Consider the following 23,076-nt stretch of genomic DNA (forward strand, 5'->3'; position numbering starts at 1 on the left):
TAATTGAGATACCACAAATATTTTTAATTTTTTCATTAAATCGAATTTAGGTAAAACTAAAACCATATTTTTCCTCTTAAAAAAACATAATTTTTAAATTCTCTCCATGGTTTTCAGACTTTAAAGCGGAGAAACCTATAGCAATTGACTATGTTTCATTTTCCAGTTTATTCCGTGGGGGAATGAATGATGTGTGCACTAACTTCATACCAAAAATCTACACTTTCGAATCCTTATGTTTTTCAAATTCCTACAGGAATGTCTCCCCTTCCTTTTTCATCTAACATTCTTCTATTCGAATCCCATTAGGGTTTTCTCTGAACTTCCCAAATCGGTCAAACTCTAGAAAGTTCCGACCTTTGGTTTGGACCTATTTGCGGAAGGAAAGGAAACACAAACAAGCTTCAAACTTGTTCTAAAATGCTTGCTGCTGCTGCTTCAGCTTCTCGACACCTTCTTCAACGCGATGCCAGCATCGGTGCTTGCAGTGGCAGTGGCAATCGAGTTCGCTCTCTTTTTACAGTTTCTGTGATCGCCACAACCTACCCAAGTCGCACTAAAACATGTTATAGTCATGGTTATGGAATCAGTTTCAATGCCCCTAAACACAGAGCGTGCCCAGGTTTGCTTTTTGCTGTAAAGGGGTTCCTCTCTGATTCATCAAATTCTAATTCTCCACATGGCAGAGTTTCCAGACCTCACTTACCACATCCTGTTAGTCCAATTACCTACTTTTTTCTTTGGGGGCAAAACTTAGGTGCAGTTTCTTAGATGCTCTTGCTGCTGTTCTTCGATTATACTTGAAGTTTCACCTCATATGCATACTAAAGGATTACCTTAATGATCAACATTGGTTATCGAAGTGAAAATTCGATTTTGATTGGAGAGCACCACCAAAAGTATCTAAAAAAATGCATATAAGTTTTGTCGTTTTCCCTCTTGGTTCTCTTGAACGAATGCCTGTGATCAGTTATTGCATGACTTCGATACTGATCGTGGTTGTTGAATTGTGTGGATTAGAGTTCAAGTGTGGATGGGCGAGCATTGTTCTCAACTTCAGCTAAAGATGATGGAAGCCGAAGCCAAAAGGCTGCTTCTTCCACCATTCCTAAACCACCACCATCACTTCCTAATGGGCAAGTTGCTGATGTGAGGATCCTTCGCACACTTGCCAGTTACCTTTGGATGAAAGATAATCTTGAATTCCGGGTTCGGGTTATTGCCGCATTGGGCTTACTTATTGGGGCTAAGGTTCGTGACCTGGTTGCTTACTGTTTATGATTTATGCTACGGCTAACTTGCTTATGGTGATTGATGACACTTGCTTTTTGTTGGAACTTTGTGTTCAGGTTTTGAATGTTCAGGTCCCGTTCTTGTTCAAGCTTGCAGTTGATTCGTTGACGACTGCTTCGGGGAATGCTGCTGCTCTTGCTTCGAGTTCAAGTGGGTTGGCTCTTTTTGCAACCCCAGTGGCAGTGTTGGTTGGATATGGGATTGCGCGTTCAGGAGCTTCTGCTTTCAACGGTATTTATGTACTTGTTTTATCTTCCTTCTAAACCTGCTCTTATCTATGAGAGTGGCATTGGCATGCTTTACAATTCTAAATTCGTAAGTCTAGGATTCTCAAACGAAAAAACTTTTTTAAGTTATGGTTTATGCTGGTTGGACTTGGAGCTATATTTATGTTAGAGAGGTAACTAGATTAGGAGCGAGGAGGTATATCCTTATGAGAGCCGAAATGAGCTTATCTAAAGCACAAAAGCAAACTTAAAACTGGTGAATAGGAGTAGAGCAGGGTTGCTCAATCCGTCTGCATATTGACAAGGAAAAATCAATACCGGAGAGAGTTTGATAACATATCCCCATCCCAAAGCAAATTGAGGGGAAAATTTGAAACAGCTATATGCACTTTTAGAGATGCTGATCTCTTAGCAAATTGAATATTAAGTACAACCCCACAAGAATAACTAATACAATTCTCATTTGATAATAACTATATTTTAACCCAGGCAATGCTCATATTATTATTAAGTTTGCGCATACCACATGATTATAAAACTCCAGCGTAAATCCTTAAACCTCATCCTTTCTTCTTCAAATCCAATTTTTGTAATGGTGCCGCCCTTTATGCTGATTAATCTGAATATTTTCCATTTAAGTGAAGGGTGAAGCTCTGATCAGAGGCCTATGTCCCTCCATCCCTCTCTCTCTCTCTCTCTCTCTCTCTCTCTCTCTCTCTCTCTCTTTCTCTCTCTCTTCCAGGCGTATGCCTTGCTCTCTCTACTACACCCACTGCTGCTATCTGGTTTCACTTTATATGCAACCTGCATCTTTATGGCTGAAAGAACTTTTGAAATCCTTTTCTTTCTGATATTTCTCTTCTTGATTGTTCAAATGTTGTGAAGGAAGTCTCATGTTTTATTTAATCTCGTAGCTAATAATTGATTTTTGTTTTGAGCCCACAGTAAGGAAGCGGAAGTTACTAATTTCACCAACTCCATTTTTGTCCTCTATGGTGAACTTGGGCTCCTCATATATGCGGATCCATTTTTTCCACATATTAATAGTTCATTTTCAAACAGGTCAAGTTTGTGGGAATGGCTGAGAAGATGACATCTGTCAAAACTTGTCATTTGTGCTCCCTTAATTTGTTTAGAGTACCGTGCATGCACATGCACACACATACATACATACATATATTGATAGATAGATAGGTAGATTTAGGCTTCATAACTAATTAATAATGACTTTAATGTCAAGGTATGATTTTTAAACACTTGAGAACATACTTCAAGCCCAATAATAATCAAAGGCATGATTTACCCAAAAGAAAATAAAATGATACAGAAATTACATTATAAAAAATTGCTCATAAGGGTTTGTACTTTGAAGCATATCCAACCAGAGTTATGAATCTCTGTCTACACGGACTGGGTTAACAAATGAAGCAACTAGGTAATTTGCTTGGGTTGACACATAAGATGAGAAATGCATAACTTCGTATACACTTTTGTGACTTAGTGGGTTTCTAAAAGAACTGGTGAACTGGTAAGGTTGTATAGATAGGATGAGTCGAGCTTTTTTAAAGTGAAAACCTGCAAAATAAAGTCTAGTGCTTCTTATTAGAAAGTGGATTTTAAGCCTAACTCATCCTCACAAAATCGGCTTGTAAGGTGAGGTTTGCACCCCACTTATATATTATAATTTGGCCTTATCTCTAGTCGATGTGGAACTTCCAACATATTCCCTTTACGCCGAGGTATAGACATCTCGAACGTGATAGTAGAATTAATGGGGTGGTCCAAGAACGACCCGACAATAGGTGAAAACAAAAATGCTCAGATAGAACTCGCTAGGATATGCTCTAACCAGACTCTGATACCATATTAGAAAGTGAATTTTAATCTTAACTCATCCCCACAAAACTGGCTTGTAAGGTGAGGTTTGCACCCCACTTATATATTATAATTTGGCCTTATCTCTAGTTAATGTGGGACTTCCAACACTTCTTTACTGCCAGTGACCTGATCAATTTTTGGCCTTTTGTTTGTTCACAACAGGTACAGATTCGTCAATGTTCTTTCTGTTCTCATCATAGTTTACCCTAACTGTCAACATAACGGGGACTAGAAAATAGAAGGCGGTGCTTCAAATTTCAAAATTAATATTTAAATATATTATAAACATTTTATTACCTTTTGCTCCTTGGGGTCATGTGCTAGTTGCTAGTTCCCTTTACATGGCTTAGAGGGTTGGATTGGTCAACTTTATTAAAAAAGCCAAAATAATTGTTTTTGCTATATTTTTTGTTTGTAGTTTTAAAGGAAATAAAGGAAAATACTTATTGTGAATTTTGAAAATTTTCATTTTTAATTGATATTCAGATTAATTATATGCATAATATTGGTATTAAGGATATACCTGCTTTGACAGTTTGACCAATGACTCAATGGCTGAACCAGTAATCTACCTAAGTGAGTCAATGACTTGTCTTACTTTAATAATCTTTTACACACTCATTACTCTTTACTGTTACTGCTAGCGGGGTAGACTATGAAATTAATTTATCTTGGCTGGGCTCAGGGTGGTTCAATGATAATTTGTTCAATAAAAAAATAGCTTATTTTGTTGGCTTGAGCTCAACTAATTATAAACTCACAAGTAACAGCTTAATGAACTTAAAAAATTTGTGTCAACAACATATTACAAGTTCATTCTAAGCATATTAAAGTTAATCTATGCTCATTTACTAGACAGGCCAAAATGTCTAGTGGAGACTCAGTTCACGAATTAATGAGTTTAGTATTTTGGCCTGTTAGCAATGCAAGTCTCAAATAGCTCAGCGTGACTCATTAACAGCCCCAGCAGCTGAGGCTCTCCATCAGGAATATCTGCATGATTTGATTGCTTTTATCTACTCTTCTTTGAAAAAAGGCATGTGTTTTCATTATTTGTTCTGCTAAATTTTTATTTATTGGGTGCAACTACTTGTGGCAGAATTGCGGACCGCTATATTTTCTAAGGTTGCACTGCGAACAATTCGATTAGTATCAAGGAAGGTATGCATGCTTCTTCTTGGTTTCAATACATCAAATAAGGATATAAGTAGTTTTAATATATCTATTTTTATTTATTTAGGATTTGGTTTTTCTAAAATGATTAAGCAAGAAAATAACAGTTCATCCCTGTTTGTTTTAGAGAGGTTAGTTTTTGTGAGGTACATTCATTTAAATCATGGGTGATACACCCGTTACACTTGTTCTCTTTAGGGGAGGCAAATCCAAAGGTTTTAGAGTTAACTCCTCTTTCAAACATCTTCGGTCCCCTGTCTTTGTCAAAATCACACTTTATGTTCTTATATGATGTTAAAAATATTCAAATTACGCTTGTATCTGACTGTTGTAGGTCTTCTCACATTTGCATGACCTTGACCTTCGGTATCATCTAAGGTATGTGTTGTAATATAATTACTAGGATTTACTCCTATTCTTGGGCAGATTTATAATTGCTCAAATTTTATTTGATTTGTGCAGTTCATATTCCCTTAATTTTGGTTAGATAGAGTTTGTATATATGATATGTAATCACACTCTTTTTTGAGAGGACCTAATCCTTGGCGGGTTTTACTTTTGTCTAAACACTAGCTGGCTTCATTGTGTCCTTAGTACCCTAGCTACCATCATTGCTGCCAGTCCTGCATTGCATTAATTGCACCCACAGCCCCTATTTCCAGCGCTCAGGTTCTTCCTCTTTAGCTGCGAATTGATGTTAGTTGGAAAGTGCTTTGATCAGATGAGAGCACTACAACTGTATTTGCAATGCCTAGATTAGACTAGTCCCTTAACATCTCCACGAGAAAGCCATCCACATACTACCTTCCAGGCCATGGTTTGGTGTGCTGCTGCCACAAACCTTGTTGCTGACATCCTCTCTTCCTGTTCCAGGGGTCATTTAGCCTTATCTTTTAGCAATTTTGCTGTTTGAAGCACTCCATCACTGGTTGTTTGTTCTGTTTGACATCCTCTCTTTGTTCTGATTAATGCCTTACCTTGTGTGTTCCTCTGCTGCTTGACACATATTCACCATTTCTGAAGAGAGAATAGCCTTGGTTAAACTCTTAGCTTATATTCATGTTCCCATGTTGCTGGGCTCATATCATCTTGGTTTACGAAACTTTTGATCTATGTGTGATATATCTTTCGGATATCATGTGATATTTATTTCTAGGATGTCATGGATGTTTCTCTTTAGGATATCGTGGTATATTTGTTTCCCTTTTTTTTGTTATTTACTTTTTTAATTTTTACCTTATGATCGGAACTTCATAATAAATAGAACTTTTTGAAGGTTTGATTGAAAATGAAATTATAGTTTCACCACGGAATGCATTGGGAGTTCTTGGTTGCTTTTCTAATAGGCTTTGCCGAGTTATTTGTGAATAGTTTCCAAAGGAGCATTTTTCCTTGATCTCTGAATTAGTTTTCTGGTTATATTAGTTTCTTCTTAGCTCTCTCTTTTCCTAAAGAAATTCTTGAATATTATTAGTTAAGATCTGATTTTTATATAGTGGTCTGTATTTGATTTGGACTTTCTACACCAAAAAAGTACTATGTTTGGAATTTAAGAAGGCTTTGTGGTTGAAGCAGAACTAGGTCAACCATTCAACTGGGCTCGAGCATTGAACATCTTCTCTTCTAATTCATGATTCATGACTTATTTTGTTACTCTTGTGAACACCTACCAGTCACTATTTAGGACTGCAGTAAATTTCTGTCTGCAGTCTGCTTGCGTGAATTGTGTTTTTTCACACATTTTAGAACAGCAACATTTAAATGATTTAGATGTGAATTATTATTAACTAAATCATCGAAGTCACAAAATATTCACCTCTATTTGTGCTTGTCTTTTGTTTGTTTGTCTATTGTTTAATTGAGTACCCCATTCACCTAGTTATTGTTATTTCCAGCCGAGAAACGGGTGCATTAAGTAGAATAATTGATCGTGGTAGTCGTGGAATAAATTTCATTCTCTACTCTATGGTGTTCAATGTGGTACCTACCATGATAGAGGTACGCCTCGGTTGTTCCCTTGTTGCTTAGCTCAATGATGTATTCTCCCAATGTTGCTCACATTTAAACATAGAAAATAATTAGCAGGAACCGTATTTTAATTGTGGCTTCCTGTTCTCTTTGAGGTTTCTTTAATGATCTTCGAAAATTATTGTCATTCCAACTCTTGCTTGTGGTTTTTTAACAACTTCAACAGATTTAACATGTATCCATCCAGATATCTATGGTAGCAGGTATACTGGCCTACAAATTTGGAGCTCCCTTTGCGCTTATTACTTCCTTATCAGTTGCTGCTTATGTTATTTTCACTCTGTCTATCACACAGGTATCATGCCTTGAACCAATCTAATTATGCAATGTAGTTAAGCTTGAAAATGTTTGGTACTCTCTTGTATTTCTTTCTGGTCTTGTTATATATGTTAATGACATTGTGGCAACCTTGTACACTGATACTGTAATTTGTTTTATATATCTGACACCAATACTCTAGGATACTTCATTGGTACGTTTGATGAAGTATCCAAACCTATGAAGAACAAATACTTTTATGATGACAATGCTTTATACTTTTTTATTTTGGAAATGTTTTAGAAATGTTATTTTAAGTTGGATCTGCATAATTGTCGTTATATATTTATTAGTGTTATCGTTACCAAGATAATGGAAAATATTGGAGACCCCAAAAATCCTTTATGAAAATATATCTGAAGCCATAATGGGTTATTGGACGTAAAAAAAAATACAATATATACATGTAGATAATAGATAATTTAATACAAATGCAGAAATATAATTACAATACAAAAGTAAAAGACAACCATAATTAATTATAATATCATGTTTAGAAATTCAAATTACAATAAAATCAAATCAAAACATCCCCAAAAAAGGGGTGGGTTGCACTGAATAGAAAGAAATTTGAAAGAAAAGAAAAGGACTTGCATTTAACGTCTGCCGAGACAGCGGAAACGCACTATAATGAAGGAGGCTGTTGGTTCAACATGGGTAGGGTGGGCTAGGTTAACATTCTGCTGTAATGTTTGGTACGCTCCAGGTTGTATGGCCCAACTCCTTTTTTTTCAAGGGGAAAATAACACTTGGGATGACTAGGTATATAACTTGGTAGGAAAATAAAAAGAAAAGAGAAAAGATTAGGGCTTTGCTGGCTCGAGTCGGGTCACGCAGACCTGAGGCTTCTCCTCATTTGTTTTGCATGGCACCGTGCTGCCACTTTGCAACTTCTGCCACATCTCTTCTGTGATGCTACTTTGTGACACCCAAAGCAACTGTATCACGGATTTCTGCCACGATGCCACTATTGCTAATTTTTATAACATCGATTTTTATACAATTTTGAATATGCATGACATATAGTATACACTTATCTTTTAAATAAGCATATTGCTGTATCGGACATGCATCATATATGATACCGGGCCAATGAAACCTACGTAAAGTGGTGAGCGTTATGCTCCTAGAAATAGCACTTGGTAGTAGCTTGGATTACACATTGCCATAAAAGTTTAGCCCATTTATGACTACCAAAATCACATACCTTGTGTTAGAACAGGAAATTTTACAATTTTTAGAAAATTTAAATACATCGAGTTTGAATTGCTTATATTTCTATCTGTTTATTTTTTTAAATGTTTTGTTTGGATAAAACAGTTCAAATTTATTGAATTTTACTTTTCTTGTTTAGGTATCATTCTTGACCTTGATTGAAAAAAATTCCTACCAAATAACATTATTGATGCTGATTACAGAAAATGCTGCTAACATGGAAAGAAAATAGCTACTACAAACTTCAAACGATAAAATGTCTTACATCCACTGAAAGATAGCTCCACCAATATTGGTTGAGAAAATCCTAACAAACATCAACCAAAAATAACCTTGACCGACATTGGTGAATTAATAATTCCAACAATGACAACTTGGAAGTAACTCCTTTTAATGTCGACTAAAAAGCTGACTTACATCAGCTGAAAGATATTTTCATTGGCATTGATGAAAATCCAATCCAACATCCACAAGAAAGAGAAACAGTCCTATGAGTGTTGGTTGAGAAAACCCTAATTAACATCATTGGTTGATAAATAATCTGACTGACGCACTTGTTGATGTTCGTCGCACACAACCTTGTCCGACTTCAACTAAAAGTAATATTTGTTGACATTAACCTAGAAGGTTGTGTATCACATCATTTGAAAAACCCTGTTGATATTGACAGAAAACTGTTACTAGTGTCAATTGAGAAATAATGCTGACCTATATCAGCAAAATACAACCTTGATGGTAGTGACCAAAAGTAACTACAAGAAACCGATGATGTCCTTTACCAAAGCGTAGTTGACATTGTCCTGACTTAGATTGAATCAAAGAGAAAATATGAAGACAAAGAGACATGCTTTTGAGAGAAAAGTGTACAAAAGAATTCAAAATTACACTTTTTACTAAAAAGTTTAGGTAGAATTTAAAATTCTCTAATATTAAGGTACCAAATTATTAGTAAATTTCTGAAATTTCAATTTCTTTTAATATTATCCATGCGAACAACTCTTTTTGTCATAAAACATTTCAAATTTTCTATTAAAATGAATTTCCCTTTAAAAAGTATCCCTCCAAATACATTAATAAACCCCATTTAGTAGTTTTGCGGTTTTCATTTGTGTGAAATGAAGTTTCAGTTCTCAGTAACATATAATTTGTTTTTATTGGCCAACTAATGACTTGGTGGGGTAAATGGATTTTAGTATGATGCAGTGGATTTGTTGTAAAACTAATTGATTATAGTATTCATCAACTCATGTTTTCTGTTTTTTTTCAGTGGAGGACTAAGTTCAGGAAAGCCATGAATAGGGCTGATAATGATGCTAGTACGAGGGTTATTGATTCACTTATTAATTATGAGGTGAGCATTTCAGTCATCAATGCCAGTTTTTGAATGTTATCTTCCTTTTAGTGTTTTTGTTATCACTTCTTTTTTTCTTATTTTACAGACTGTCAAATATTTTAATAATGAAGTTTATGAAGCTGATAATTATGACAAGTACCTAAAGAGTAAGTGATCAATTTTCCTTGTTAAGTTGGGTGTGCAAAATGGCACTAGTTATTTTGTATATTCTAATTGCTCATATATTGTTCTTGGCCTATTTGTATGACCATTATTTCATAGGTCTTATGGGCTCTCTCAGTTAAGCTAGTAATGAGCCTCGGTTAAGCGAGCCTTTAATTTTCCATTGTTGCCCTTAAACTCACTTAAGAGAGAGGATCTAATCTTGCTTAAGTTAGCTTTTGAGTTCCAAGATTTAGGTGCTTCTTGACTTTATTTACTTAATTCTTTTTTATAATTGATGTTGCTTGCTTCTCTAGTTTTATTTGTGCTTCTCTTAATTCTTTTTTATAATTGTTGTTGTTTGTCCTGCTGTGGTAATATTATTGTCTAGGATATGAAGATGCTGCTCTGAAAACCCAACGAAGTCTTGCTGTCTTGAATTTTGGTCAAAATATTATATTTAGTACTGCTCTTTCATCAGCAATGGTGCTGTGCTCTCATGGGATCATGGATGGAACGCTGACTGTTGGTGATTTGGTACACGTTTTCTTAAATTTAGTTCTAGTTTGAGGGTTGAGTAGCTTTGCTCCATTGAAGCTTTTATTTTTTCTTTATGATTATGTTTGCTTTCATAGACAAAGAACTCCTTATCCTACAATCTCTTTGTAATTTTCTTCTTGCTATCATAATAAATATCTTTAATGATTATGTTTGCTTTCATAGACAAAGAACTCCTTATCCTACAATCTCTTTGTAATTTTCTTCTTGCTATCATAATAAATATCTTCTTTTCTTAACTTAATCTAAACTCAATATGCAGGTAATGGTGAATGGGCTTCTCTTCCAATTATCTCTTCCACTCAATTTCCTTGGTAGTGTTTATCGTGAGACTATACAGAGTTTAGTTGACATGAAATCCATGTTTCAGTTACTCGAGGTATCTTCCATGTGGAATTTTAGTAAATTATCTTGAAGTTACTTTTAAATGTGTATTGTTGATTATGAAATTTCTTTATTTCACTTCGTATGAGTTCAAGATACAGATTATTACTAGAACTTTTTGGCATCATAGATAATTATGTAATTTCTTCTTATTGGAGATAGTATTCTTTGTTCCCTGGCTGTTTGTTTATTTCTTTCTTTTGATCAGTTTTCTGGATTCTTGTGAGCATGGTGAAATTGCAAAAGAAACATCTTTGTTATTTTGTCCATAACGTCTGTATTGTTGTTTTTCATTTATTCAAAGATATGTTTAGTTATGTGATCATGCTTACTAGATCTACACCTTTCTGACTTTGTGATAATGCTTATTTGCTTTTTCTATTATTATTATTATTGTTGTTGTTGTTGTTATTATTATTATTATTATTATTATTACAGGAAAGAGCAGACGTTAGGGATAAAGAAAATGCACAGCCTCTTAGATATAATGGGGGGAGTATCAAATTTGAGAATGTACATTTTGGGTGCGTGATTGTCTCTTTACTACGTGATGTTTTACCATTCATATAGATTGACTTTCGGCTAATATATATGATAATATTAGTAGAGAGAGATTGATGCAGTAGAAAATTAAGAAGCCAGATTTATGTATATTGATGCATTTTATCTCCAGTTACCTCACAGAAAGAAAGATACTAGATGGAATATCGTTTGTTGTGCCAGCTGGTAAAAGTGTTGCAATTGTTGGGACTAGTGGAAGTGGTAAGGTTCAGCATGATAGTTTCTTATTTTCTTAAATTATTTTACATGCGAAGCTGTCCTTAGAAAAATTTTCTTGCTGCCTATTGCTATTTTTACTTTTTACCAACTATTTTGTAAATGTTTTCACTTATTAATTGAGAATGTCTGCGAGTGGTAACTATCTGCTGCCATTCTCTATCACTAATTCACATCACAAAGTGTTTCACTTTTTGTAATGTGAAGTGCTACCAAACTAGCAGCTGGTATTACCACAGAATTCAATCCCGGATAGTGGAGTGGATTAAAGTGGGATAGATGTGTGCTGATAGTGGAATGACCGCTATTCTATTATTCTACACATTTATAAAAGTTCAAAAAGGGAAAATAGATAAAAATTCATGCACTAATAAATCATTAATAATAAAAACTTTGTACATAAACAAAACATAAAGTACATCATAGTTGCCAATAGTTTATAGCAGTAGTAGACAGAGCCAGTAAAATTGTTTTGGCCTTATGGGCTAGGCCAAATAGCTGGTTAAATGGGTTTGGTTCGGCTGGAAATATAAGAGTCTAAATTTGAGTGGACCAATTTCGACCTGGTTCATTTATTCTACTGTCCAAATGGGTCTAGGTCGGCTTGACCCATTGGCTTGTTGGTCAGTCTTTTTTTACAATAAAAGTTATAATTTAAAAAATTGAAAATAATATTATTTGATTATAACATATACTTGTGTTTTGTTATAATTTATTATCATATTACGACATCTAAAAATTAAAATTAATATCATTTATGTGACTTAAATGATTAGGAGTGCATATTTTTTTATCATATTATTTATTTTTTTGGCTCCATTAAGAATATGGACCGACACAATGTTTCCACTTGGCCAACCAGATTCGCCAGCTCTAGTAGGAGGATGCTCTTGGATTTTTACATAAATATTGTTTGTTATATAACAATATATGTATGTTTGATAATATTGATATTCTTTTTGGAAATCCTTATACATATTGGAAAATGCTATTCAGAATGTATTAAAAAAGCTTCAAAACATATTCTAGAGGATTCTGGAATGCATTCTTACCTATTTCGGAATAAATAATCTGAAATTTATTTTTAACTGTTTGGGGTTACTTGTTCTGGAACACTCCCAAAGAATATTTTTCATCATTGTGGAATAAACTTTCTCAAACATTTAAAATCTGTTCCAGAATTTTTTTTTTCTGGAATAGTCTGAAGAACACGCACACACACACTGACACTTTTCCTTCACTGCAAAGCAAAAGAATGTTCTCCAAACTCCCATTCTGAAATCTACTACACAACACAGACAGCTTTACATTTTTCAACCTAATCCGAATTATATTATATGCATGACGAACCTTTATCTCCCACTCTATCTAATTCTGATACATTTCCTTTGTTTATTATCAAATTGTGGCAAAGGAATTGGATGGAATGCTTTTTCTTGGCACATGTTCTCTTTAGTCGCACCACTTTGAACATAGCAGTGCAGTGAACAATCCTAGGATTATATGAACAAACAAAGCTCTTGAGGTTCATTGCTTTCTATAGTTGTTCTATACAAGCACTAGTACAATAAATGTTCTTTTTTTTTGGTTAATTCTTGGGATCAAATAGAAACAGGGATGATGTTCTCGTGGTACTATCAATTGCAAGGAAGGGTTTTGCACACGAAATGGATGTTAATGCTGCATTCAAGCACTTGTTCATAATCCGACCGGACAAAGACAAAAATGAAACTAAACATGAAAAAATGAATTTGAAGAAAGCAAAACTATAAAGACTGAGAAGGTTTTCCGAATTGTTTCTTCCATATTGAAGTTTCGGGAATCCTTTGATCTGGGAGTCTTCTTATATAAGCTTGACAAGATAATCATAGTAGAATAAACTTCTTCCCATTCTTTTCTTTATTAAAGGCATGAAATATCAAACACACAATGTTGATGAAAGAGAGTCTAACACCAACAACAAACTTGACAATTTTTATGAAAAAGTTCTTTCTCTTTTATATGTATTAAAGAAATGAAATATCAAACCACACAAGGTTGAGGAAAGAGAGTCTAGCCTAACAACATGACAATTTTTGGGAAAAAGTTCTTTCTCTTTCATATAACTGTAAGACACATTTGTTCCTTTTCTTTTTATCTGGCTAACTTGAATAAATCAGATGGAGGAAAACCAGTGTATTCAAACTACACTGTTGTGCTTTTTATTGATGTATATATAGGAGTTTCAAACTAAGGCAAGGCACTTACCATAAACCCTAACCCTAGAGGTGGGTACATACAACAGAAACAATAATGAAATAACATTACATTTTAACAAGCGACTTTGGCATTCGTGCCAATTAGCTAACTTTCTTCCTTCATTGGCTTGTACAAAATTTATAGCTACATCTAATTCACAAATGCAAACATAATATTCAAAAAGATAGACAAATATATGATTGTTGAATCACTTAGCTGTTTTTTGAAAGCAGTTTAAGGTTTTAGCTCTACAAAACACTTTGTCGAAGATTATAATAGAGATAGCATATAACACAATTCTTTATAATTCTTTTTATGAAAAGCGGTTGTGGATGATTTTATTAAAGAGAAACCCCTCAAGGTGCGAACGCTTATGTAGAAAAACATTAAGACAACTTATATTAAGCATATATGGATGCTTGCATACATAACTCAACTATTTCTGAGTAATCACAATGCAATATGTATGTGCGTTTTATGTACTTTTCTAGTCCAAAAACACTTAAGTCATGTTGGGAAGTCTCACATTGTCCACCTAAATTCTTGGAGTGTAACTTATATAGTTGCTGGGCAACTTCGCTTAGTGTCAATTGTTCTTAAGATGAAATCTATCATATTAAAGCCAATAGATCTTGGTGAATTGCTCATTGTGATAGGCTCACCTGTTCCTGCGTGCATCTATGGAGGGGGGATTGTTGAGAAGTCCAACATTACCTACTTCAATTCTTGGAATGCAGCTTATAAATATATGTTCACATGATGTAAATTTATTTTAAGATGAAATTTGACAAGTCATACTCCTTAAAAAATAAAACTTCTGAGGACTTTAAAATTTATAAACTTTAAAATTTTTCTCATAGAATTTTTTAGGGATCAAATGCTTTATATGCGTATGGTTGCAACAATAATTATAATTTTCTCGTCTGCATTAAGTATGGTTAGGACTTAGTCCATGTATGCTATACCTTTCCCAACAAGATTACTGGGTGTATACTCTTTTTGGAATTAACTGGCCATTGGATTTAGAAGGGGCTGATCTGCGTGGCAAGTTTTGGATCCATTTTCCCTAATTGCTACCTTTTTAGGGTGGCCTTCATGGCTTGTAGCCATTTCCTTCCCAGACTATTTGAATCTTGTATCTGGGATTGCTGTCAAGCATAAGTCTGTATGGTCCTATGGAAATACCATCTTTCTAAATTTTTGGGGAGGAAGCTTGATAGCAAAATGTGTTTTACATGATTTGAAGATATGGAACCTGAGTCATATATTGATAGGAACAACCAGTATTATAGAACACTCCAAGACATTCTTGATAGATTTTATTAAGAACAGCACTGTCTATGCTAATGTGGTAGAAAACAGTAAGAACCGAACAACTGAAGGGCTTTCGAGAGGTCCTCACCCTCCTCCAACCCCTTACTTTCCAGAATACAATCAACAACCTTTTTCCCTCCCAAAACCCTGACTATTTATAATACTCAGTTACATGAAAAAATATAAAAACATATATAGGAGGTTATAGCCAACCTCATTTGAACAGAATTTTCTCTTCATAATGGGGTTTCCTATGATATTGAAGCTTAGTACTATTTAGTTTTTATCTGGTATACCTACTCCTAAAACATGGAATGCCTCTGTTCAAATTTAAATATGGTGCTTGTTGCGTTTTCTGGCTTTTGAATATTCTCTGCTTTTTAATAATAATATATGTTCATTTCTGACATGCTTCAAATTTATAATTCTGGACAGGAAAATCAACCATTCTTAGATTGCTATTCAGGTTCTTTGATCCTAATTCTGGAAGTGTAAGATATGAATCAATTGATCTATACTTTCGTGAATTTAAGCTATATTGCCATGATATATGTGACATTCAGTTTCGTCCTTTTCCCATTTGTACCATAAGATGCATGATTTTTAACACCTGTGCTATATAGTTCTAAAGATGTGTGTATAGGCTTCAATAATGAATGAACTATTAATTTGGTTAGTTACTTATCCATGGATACTTGACAAGTAATAAAGCTAGATGTTTTGGTTCTGATGGATGGATTTATATTCCATTATAACGTAAAGAACATCAATCCAAGTTTAGCTTGCTGTAGTTTACAAATAAGTGACCCTTTGCATGGAGCTTATGTTAAAAAAACAGCATAACCTGAATGCAGATGTTGCACCTATCTAATAGGACTTATGCATGAAATTTGAATTCATCAGACTTTTGCCATTTTTATGGTTGGAACTTCTGTTTCTTTTATGAATTTCTAGCCAGTAATAGTGAGTACTACTGATCACTTCTTGCAAGCAGGTTGTCTATATAATTAAGGCTTTTGATAGAGCCCAATGGCAGTTTTTTTATCTGCCATCTTTGTAATTATGCCACAAATTAGTAACTAACATAAAGTTTGGTTGTTGTCTTTTATCGTTAAATTAGACATTGTTTTTCTCTCCTTCTCATTTTTTCTCGTTCCTTACAGATAAAGATAGATAATCAAGATATTCGGGAGGTAACCCTTGAGAGTTTGCGGAAGTCCATTGGTGTTGTTCCACAAGATACTGTAAGTTGAACAAATCACCTATCTCTAAAATCTCATGCATGTTTCCCCTGCCAGATGTTGCAAATTGTGGAAACCTATGTTATTATGGACAGGTACTTTTTAATGATACTATATTTCACAACATTCACTATGGTCGGCTTTCTGCAACAAAAGAGGAGGTAACTTTTACTGTAATGCTGTATCTCTGCTTTCTTCTTCAACTTGCAAATTTCCACTGCTTGGTTCCAAGTTTTATTTATTACTATATGGATACAGGTCTATGAAGCTGCTCAACAAGCAGCAATTCATAACACTATCATGAATTTTCCTGATAAATACCAAACTGTTGTCGGAGAGCGAGGGCTCAAGGTGATAGAAATTCCTTCTTTTTTAAAATATACGTTTCTCAGTATTGTTCTTCTGGGTAATAACTTGTTCAGGGTATGGAGGGTTATGGATTGCAAATCTCATATCACTGAAATAAACACCCACAATCTAGATGTATTGAGAAAATCCGATGTTATTAACTTAGAAAAGGACATGACAATTAATTTAAAACGTACATGAATGCATTGTGTAAAGAAATTAGAAAAGAAGTTCTTTAAGTGAGAGGAGATGTGGCCTTTGTTGTGGCTAAATTTCCACATATCTATTTATGTTTTGCTACAAAAGTCATACCTGACATTTTTTTAGATTAAAGTGTTAAATAATATTAGAGGTATGAACTTAGTTATATTTTTCAAATGATAAAAGTCTACAATGAAAAACTCTTCAATTTTTACTTGTGGCTTGTCTTATTAGTTAAGTGGTGGTGAGAAGCAACGTGTTGCCTTGGCTCGTTCATTCTTAAAAGCGCCTGCAATTCTGTGAGTATTCTAATCATTTTATCTACTCGACACTTTTTGTTGTGTGGCTTTGTATTTTTATGTTTACTACGTTCCACATGAAAATAATTTGTCTTTATGGACTGAAATTATTTTAATGAATTTGTCTACTTTCTTTCCAAAGATGTAATAAAATAATTTCTATAAAATGTGTTTATTGAATTATCTTTCCTCAAGAAGAAAAAGATTACACTTGAACTAAGTAGGGAAATAAAAAATTATTTTATTGATAACAATCTCACCAATTACATTATCCTCAGCTTTATTTTTTAACAATTAAACTCTTTAAAATAAGGAAATAAATGTTAAAATGAATAAGAAAATTCTAAATATATTTTTTCCTAATCACTATGGGGATATTCTTATCCTAATAATTCCCTATTTAATCCTCTCCCTCTCAAGTTGGAAAAGACTGTAGATCATTTTCAACTTTTACAAGATTTTGTAATCTACCCTGAGGAAGCCCTTGGTGGAAATGTCTGCTATCTGAAGTCAGGGATATAGGTTGTTGTTGTAACCACAAGACCTTTGTCAATTTCAATATGTTTGGTCTTATCATGTTTACTGGATTATGGGTAATGCTCATGGTTGACTTGTTATCTATCTTTATTTTAAGGTCATTTAGTGTAATTTTTATCCAGAGTCCTTTACACACGAGGCTCGAAATTCAGCTTTTGCATTGGAAAGAGATACTGTCATGTTTTTTTATTTTTCCATGTTACCAGACTTTCTCTAAGAACCACACAGTATACGGAAGTTGATTTTCTTAGTAACAGAACCTATATAGTCTACATCAGTGTATACTTTTGAGATTCAAGTGTCTTCTTTCCTGAACAATAGCCCCTTTCCTGCACTTGACGGGAAGTACTAAAGAATTTTGTCAACTGTTTGGATGTGTTTTATTCTTGGATCATGCAGAAATGGGTTTACCACGCTAACTGCATTACTGTCTGGTCTTGTGTGGGGTAGATAAATGAGTTTTCCTGTCAATCTTTGATATTGGGTCTTTTCTATAGGAGAGCTATATTAACTTCTAATTTTATGATTCTGTTCAATAGAAACTCCTTAAGTTGTACTTCCCAACTTATCTGTATCATTGAGATCAAGTACACATTTTTTCTTTTGGAGATGAAAATCTCTTGTTGGGATAGGCAACCTCTATTCCAAGGAAATACTTGAATTTTCCCTGGTATTTCATTTCAAATTGGCCTGTCAATTATTCCTTTTAACCCCATTTCTTTGTTTCATCCTCTTGAAATAATCATATCATTCACGGAGACCAACAAGATAGTGAATTTACCTATAATAGTGTTTTATGAATAAAGTATGAACTCATTGGCTTTGTTTTTACCCTAAGGAAATATTTTATTTTCTTCTAAATATCCTAAATCATGTCCTTGGAGATTGCTTAAAACTATATAAGACCTTTAAGAGGCATACTTTAATCCTTCCACTGAGTTTTAGATCTTGAAAGAGTCATCATGTCCACTTCTTATTTTAAAGCTCCATGAAGAAAGTCATTCTTCATACCCAAATGGTGTGTATACACCAAAACTAATTGAGTTGTTAGAGCGATAACAACTGAAATTGTATTCATCTTTGCTACTGGAGCAAATGTCTTAGTCAATTCCATATATTTGAATGCATCCCTTTCCAATTAATCTAGCTTTATATTTCTCTTTCATCCCATCTAGTTTGTATCTCACAATAAATATCCATTTGCACCTTACAACCCTTTTGTCTTTCCATGTTTAGTTTCTTTCTAATATATTCATTTCCTCTCTCATGGCTTGAGTCAAATGTTCACTTTTTCTTGTACTGAGGTAAGAATTTCTGTGACTCAATGGCAGCAGTAAAACTTCTGTTTATTAGAGAGATTGTCCGTACAAACATATCACACGGTGTTTTTTCCTTTCTCAAGATGTATCTACACAATTGTGTATGTTGATGCCATTATTAATACTTGTAGTGATCACCATGGTATCTCCTAGTTAGAGTAGCACATGTGTGACCTTTTTTAAAGCAAAATATCTTTCTAGACTTTGTATTTCTTAGAAATATAGGAAAGGACAATCCAAGAGAAGTAGTGCATCTTGGAGGAAACTAGATTGATGAATGACAAACTTGTTCACACTTTTTATTGATTTCAATTCCAAACTTCTAAAAGGTAAAGGCAGCAAACCATTTTAGATCTGGAGAGGTACAAGGGACTGGTAAGGAAATTGAATTATTTCACTATCATTCGTCCATACATAGTTTCTTGACTTTTTGAACAGGATATTGGGATGTAGTAATTTGTATTTTGAAATATATCAAAGAATCTCTTATAAAAGGCCTTTCATATGAAGACAAATTTTGGCACTGGTCTCATTCCTTTCAATTTCTACAACACGAGATATGCATAAAATAAAACATCGCACTTGTGTCAAACTAATTAAACTTCAACTATCCTAATTATCAAGCTAATGAATTTTTAGTCCACATATTATCAAGCTAATGAATTTCATCGGGACAGAAATAAAAATTAGATATTTTGCAGATGAAGGAACCAATACATTACGCGTAAAAAGCCTTGTAACAATGAAATGAATAAAATACTCAGCAAATGTGGAAGAGAAAATTGCTTTTTACGCAGTAAAATTACTCAAGCAATAAAGGGTACACAATGATGGGGTAAATTTACTTAAAAGTGTCAAGCACTACCCCTAAAACATAATAGAAGTAAATATCTTTCTACTGCAAACCTGTTGAGGAAACCTCCTTGAAGAAACCATATGTGGATATCCTAACAGGTATCAAGACCTACTAAAAAAGGTTGGAAAATTAGAGAAAGGGTTTTTAAGTATTAATATGGTATAAGACTTAACAAATTAAGTTAAGCATTTACTTCAGCAACCTTACCATTAGAATGAATTTTTGTGTGGAATGCTTAAATCTATGTGGCACTGTAAGATCCAGAAAATTAAGATAAGCAACCATACACTGTGAATGTTCTGCATCTACAAGGGAATGTTGAAATTGTGACTTTTGGCTTATTTTAATTAAAAATTGCCTCTTATTGTGATGTATTATCTTTATCAAATTATAATCATAGTATGGTTATGGTAAATAAATAACCTATAGGTCCCCACTGAGATATTGTGGTCATGCTGCATTACTGATTTTGCAATCTGATAGAAATTATTAGATATACTTTGCCACTCTTCAATCATGGGAGATCCCTGTGATTCAGATAAAGTGAGAAGCGTCAATGTTTGTCAACATAGAATAAATAAATGTTAGTAATGTTTGTTCTAATTTCTTCCCTTTGCCCTTGTCCTGTCTCACTACTAGGTTGTGTGATGAAGCTACAAGTGCTCTTGACAGCACAACAGAAGCAGAAATTTTAAGTGCATTAAAGTCCGTAGCAAAAAATCGGACTTCCATATTCATTGCTCACAGGCTTACCACTGCAATGCAGTGTGATGAGGTAATCTCTATCTACTTTTTGTGTCCTTAAACAGTACTTGGTTCCTATATTATGTGTTTCTTAATTTTCACCTATTATAACAAACTTTAAGCCTACATAGATTGCTCCAGAACAGTTACTAATTTTTTTTTTCTAATAGTAATAATATGTATGTGGAAGTTGGACCATCTTTACATTAAGCCAAGACATCATAAAAAAAGCACATTTCATAGCAGTAGATATATGATGAACCCTAAAGAAAATCTGTGTTCTTTGAAGAGTACATTATTTACATCAAAAAGCTTTATTTGCCATTGTTCAGATTATTGTTCTGGAAAATGGGAAGGTGATTGAGCAAGGACCACATGAAGAGCTCTTATCAAAACCAGGAAGATATGCACAACTGTGGGGACAACAAAATAACACAATTGATGCAATTGATACAGCCATTGATGTGGGAGCATAAAAAGTTATAGAAAGCTTCTCCCTTCCTCTCGGTGAGAGAAAAAGACATTGTGCAATGTTAATAGTCCATGACTTCATTACAATTTTGAAGTTTTGTGATACCTAAGTCTGTTGTAAGCCTTTCTTAGCCTCTGTAGTACATTTTATATTTGTTTAGCTAGGTCAATTCTTGCAGCAGGGAATATCATGTCATTTCATGATATATCAATTCTTTGTACCGACATACGTGAGTTTTTGGTCTTCAAAGGCAACACTTGTATACATCAGTTCAAGATGATTGAAGGTCTTATGAGCTTTCAGCTGACAGCAAGAGTTTGTATTATTGGATTTGAATAATAGATTGTGGGGTACTATTGTTGCATAAATTAAAGCACTTTAAGCTAAGTAAAAGTGATTTCTTGTAAATCAAGCTCTTGTCTAAACTGTAACAGGAACAGCTTTTGGTGTAGTTGATTTTCCCATTATGAAAAAGAGGTGTAATTTAATAACCCATGCTTTTTAGGCATTTATTGTAATAAAAAAAATGGTTTTCTGGATAAGTAATTTATGCAATGGAATAATTTTTAGTAACGGTTGAAAAGGTATGTTTCGACAGTGGACCAGAATATTGATCATTCTGTTGTCCTACTATTAGTTATAATATAACATCAAACGGAGACTAATACATTATGTGTTTATTTTATAAGTTTTTCTATTCTTTGGTTAATGTAAGTTAATATAATAAAATATGTTGCTTACCATTTTCTAAAGATTATATCTTTTTTCCTACAAAATTATGTATTTTTCTTCAGAAATAAAATTTGTAAATTTGCATTAGAGGGGGTTTGGTTTACAAATTTTGTTCTAATAATAGTCTTTTAAGAACCAACATTTTCATGCTTTTACACCATTATTATGAACCTTGTATTTTAAAACATAATATCTTATAAGATTCAATTTGCAATTTTAATAACCCACTATATCACCTCAATTTGCTCTAATAAAAGCTTCTATAAGACTTAATTCCCAAATTTAATAACCTCCTTAATACCTTTAAGTTCTATTTAGTCTTACAAGATACACTACAAAATTTATTTTCTAATCTATATTTAGACAAGAACACAACAAAAACTATTTTCATCAACAATTAAAAGAAACATGGAGAGGTGTGAAGAGTGAAAAGGGTTTGTGCAAACAACATCATCCTTGTAATTTATATATATATATATAAATTTTTATGTTGTCAAATTTAGATTTTATCATAATCATGGGATCTATTACGGGTTTTGGCTGGAGTTTTTTTCAGATAATATTTATCCTCACTCCTAAAATTAACATCTCAGTAAAGAAAATTACTTTCTTCTAACATTTTTTTTTTCTCTACTATTATGGTGTGAATCAATAAAACAATTATTTATGAATAAGAGCATACAGAGAAGAGAAGTAGCTGCGGAATAATTGCCATGTGAAAAAAATAAACGAAGGAAAGGCAAAATGTGAAGATCAAACCAGCCAACCCTAATAAAAACAAAAAAGAAATAAATATTCAAGAACGATACATAATAAAGATAGTTATATAAATTAAATTAGGATTTATAACAGTGAATAATTTATTCAGTCACATTTATCTGCTCAAGAATGTTTATTTTGAGTATCAGTTTTTACTATTTATTTTTTTGTCATCTACACAATCTAAAACATTTCATACTTGTACAGACACTTTTTGATATTTTTTTTCCAAATATTTATACTTATATAAAGAAATTTTTTGTAGTTAGTATCCAAATTTATTTTTAATTTTAATTTTTAAATAAATAATTTTTTTGAAATTAAAATAATTATTCTATCAATTTTAATTTTTAATTGATCATTTCTTTAAATTTAACCGTTTTTCTAAACTTAATATTCTTAATCATAAAACTACATACAATATAAATAAAAACAATTTATAATAAAATTATAAAAATAATTTTAGTTTTATAATATTATAATAACAACAATAATAATTTTATTATTTTTGTTATAATTAAGAAAATAAATGTGAACACACTGCTTAGTTTTTTGTGATCCACCAGATGTTTTCTTCATACATTCAGTTTTAAGTGTATATTTTGGTAAGTGCTTCTATTATGCATGACTTTGCACAAAGGATGTTAATCCCACGAACAGAAGATGCTTG

At 33.2% G+C, this 23,076-nt stretch overlaps 1 protein-coding gene across 1 annotated transcript; it reads left to right on the forward strand.

The window, feature by feature from the left end:
* The first annotated feature begins 145 nt into the window (after window positions 1-145).
* LOC108338172 (ABC transporter B family member 25, mitochondrial) lies at window positions 146-21,323 on the forward strand. The gene is made up of 20 exons (XM_017574912.2): window positions 146-714; window positions 1,021-1,251; window positions 1,350-1,524; window positions 4,498-4,559; window positions 4,906-4,949; window positions 6,467-6,569; window positions 6,787-6,894; window positions 9,400-9,483; window positions 9,572-9,632; window positions 10,019-10,164; window positions 10,448-10,564; window positions 11,008-11,093; window positions 11,243-11,331; window positions 15,334-15,389; window positions 16,062-16,142; window positions 16,235-16,300; window positions 16,398-16,490; window positions 16,923-16,987; window positions 20,339-20,474; window positions 20,776-21,323. Exons 1-20 carry the CDS (start codon window positions 421-423, stop codon window positions 20,917-20,919), a joined length of 2,241 nt encoding a protein of 746 aa, XP_017430401.1. The 5' UTR covers window positions 146-420; the 3' UTR covers window positions 20,920-21,323.
* The last annotated feature ends 1,753 nt before the right edge of the window (window positions 21,324-23,076 follow it).

Source organism: Vigna angularis, chromosome 7 (assembly GCF_016808095.1).
Source record: "Vigna angularis cultivar LongXiaoDou No.4 chromosome 7, ASM1680809v1, whole genome shotgun sequence".
NCBI lineage: Eukaryota > Viridiplantae > Streptophyta > Magnoliopsida > Fabales > Fabaceae > Vigna > Vigna angularis.